Genomic DNA, 2736 nt, shown 5'->3' on the forward strand with positions numbered 1-2736 from the left:
TCTGTTACACATTCACATTTTTACATAATGCCATATTAGTGACTGTTGTATTCTGCTACCATTCCTATCCCCTACTATCCCCCCTCCCCTCCTCTCCCCTCCTATCTTCCCTCTCTACCTCCTCTGCTGTTGTTCAATTCTCTCCCCCCTTTTTTTCCCTCCCCCTTGCCCCTCACAACCTCTTATAATTTTGTGTATCATTGAAGCTTATCTTAATTAACATAAACTAGATACAGCAGTCAACCAATAAGGAATCTCCACACTTAATGGCTTGCTGGTGTTACTTCACAAACCACTCCCTCTGGCAAAATGCCAGACACCATTTTGACTTGTTTACAGACCCTAACAAAATACTGGATTCAAGAACGCACAGATGGATAAATTTGTAGGACAGGTTGTTATTGCAATATCAATTTTTTAGTAGAATGCTAATCCACTAAAACAAAACAGAATACATATGTAAAGCAAAATTTAAATTTAAACATATATTTAAAACAAAATTGCTCAAGACCAGGGGGGGAAAAAACTAAGGGAAAGAAATAGGCTAAAAATGTGTTAGAGTTCCTAGAGAGCAGAGATGTGTTTATTATCCTATCATCTAGAGTGCAAATATATCATAATATGAAGGGCATATTGTAGAGCACAGTGGGTGCTCTATATCTGCAGTTTCTACATCCACGGATCCAACAAACTTGATTATAAATATCTTTAAACATTGCTTCTGTACTTTACATGTTCAGACATTTTTTTGTCATTACTCTATAAACAATAGTATAACAACTATTAACATAGAATTTACCTTGTACCAGTAATCAAAAGCAAACTAGAGATGATTTGAAGTATATGGGAAAATATGTGTGAGTTATATACAAATACTAAGCAATTTTATATAAAACTTGAACATCCACAGATATTGGTATCTGTAGAAGATACTAGAATAAATTGCCTATGGAAAATGAAAAACTATGATATCACTTTGTGACTTTCTGGCCTTACTTCCTCATTTTATAGTAAGTCAAACTGAATTGTTCACTCATGGAAGTAGAAAACTCCCTCACAGTTCTCACTGCTCCAACAGAAATGATACAGTCAAAGGAAAAGAGGAAAGGCAGGACACTGATGGGCATGCAGGGTCAGAAGCAGCAGGCTGGATACTCTCATATAAGCCCCCGTCGTTTTTTGTAGTCCTCCAAGTTCAGAGATCTCCTTGGAGCCCCATCCTTGGCTGGAGGAGCCTTGGAGGTGATGGCCAAAGCCTTTGACTCTGAGCTGGGAACCTGTAAATCAATCTTCACATCAAAATCGTGCACTTTGAACAAGTCTTCTGAGAGGTCACTGGCTGACTTAGAATTCAAATCTTTATCCTTTCCCTGACCCTTGCTCATTTCCTTTGGAGCATCTGGTAACACTCCAGAACCATACTTTGCATTTAGCTGGGCCAAAATGGCAGCTTGAACAGCCGGGTCTCTGGAATTAGAGATGATGGTAGGTTTGCATTGCCGCCTGGTAAAGGGATCCATCTGTTGGTTTTTCATGTTGTGACTTTCAGCCACAAGGGCCTTCTCAGACTCCACAATGTTCCACTCCCTGTTCCGCTGGTTGATATAACTGATAGCAGATATGTTCTTGGTCTGCTGGCGGTCCAGGGCCTCGGCTCGCTCCTCCAACTCATTCAGCTGGTCTTGGATTTGTTTCGCCTTGTCCTGATCTCCCAGGTCTTCAGCCATGGCCTTTTCCTTTAGCAGCTGAGTCTTCTTCATAGCATAGTTGGGTGGAGCTTTTCTGAACCTTTCTTTCTCTTTAACAATCTCTTCAATGTCCTGATCGTTGAATTTATAATTAAGAGCTTCTTTAATAGATAATTCCTTTTTATTGATTTCATCTAGAGTGGGCAATTGCATGCCAGCAGAGAACATCGCTTCTTTCCACTTCATGAATTCACTTTCAGTAAATTCTTGGTTTGAGACAAACTCTAGGCGGAACACTCGTTGGTCATTACCATGCCGTAGTTGTAGCCCTTTGTTTGTTCTGATACCACCCAGCTGGTAAACTTTGGCAGTTTCCACAACACCTGTGATCTCAGCAACCCGGTAAACTGGTTTGCTGTTATGGTTTTAGAACTGGGAAGAGACTCTAAACTGCCAGTCATCTGTAATATAAACCATTTGCTGTATAGACCTCCCTTGTCTGCACCATCTCCCACCAAACCCCTGGGCCCCACCCATTATGGATCTGGGCTCAGTTGGGCTTTTTCCATGTCTTTAGATTTGTGTTTGCCTTTTTTTTTTCTTTTTTCTTTTTTTAACCAGCACAGTTCATTGGCCACTGTACACACATTCAGTATTACCATGGAGCTGGGATTCCTGCTGGAGCCCCTGGTGGCGATAGCAGCAGCACTGGGCAGTCTTCTCTCCAAGACTGCCTTGGACCCAACCATTGAACATTTGGCACCTGACCTTTGTGGAGGGAGCAGGGATTGGGCACCTGCAGTCCTCCTTACTCTCATCTTTCTCTTCTTTCTGTCTCTGCGGAAGAAGGGTTTTCAAAAACAATTTAGTTTCCAAAAAGTGTACATTTGTGGGGAGGGAGGGGGGTCTAATTTGAGAGAGAGAGAGAGAGAGAGAGAGAGTGTGTGTGTGTGTGTGTGTGTGTGTGTGTATGTGTGTGTGTGTATGTAAGTGTGGGTTTTTTTATCATTTTTTAAAAATGCAGTACTCTTTGTATCAGTCTGTCATT

At 41.4% G+C, this 2736-nt stretch overlaps 1 protein-coding gene across 1 annotated transcript; it reads right to left on the reverse strand.

Annotated features, from left to right (window-relative positions):
- Positions 1-1095: 1095 nt before the first annotated feature.
- Positions 1096-2111, reverse strand: LOC308651739 (RNA polymerase-associated protein RTF1 homolog; the record flags this gene model as incomplete). The annotated part of the gene is made up of 1 exon (XM_081299195.1): positions 1096-2111. A coding segment is annotated over one exon (954 nt), but the record flags the coding sequence as incomplete, so codon positions are not given.
- Between the last annotated feature and the right edge of the window lie 625 nt (positions 2112-2736).

This window comes from Spermophilus citellus (genome assembly GCF_964194105.1).
Source record: "Spermophilus citellus genome assembly, chromosome: 1".
Taxonomy (NCBI): Eukaryota; Metazoa; Chordata; class Mammalia; order Rodentia; family Sciuridae; genus Spermophilus; species Spermophilus citellus.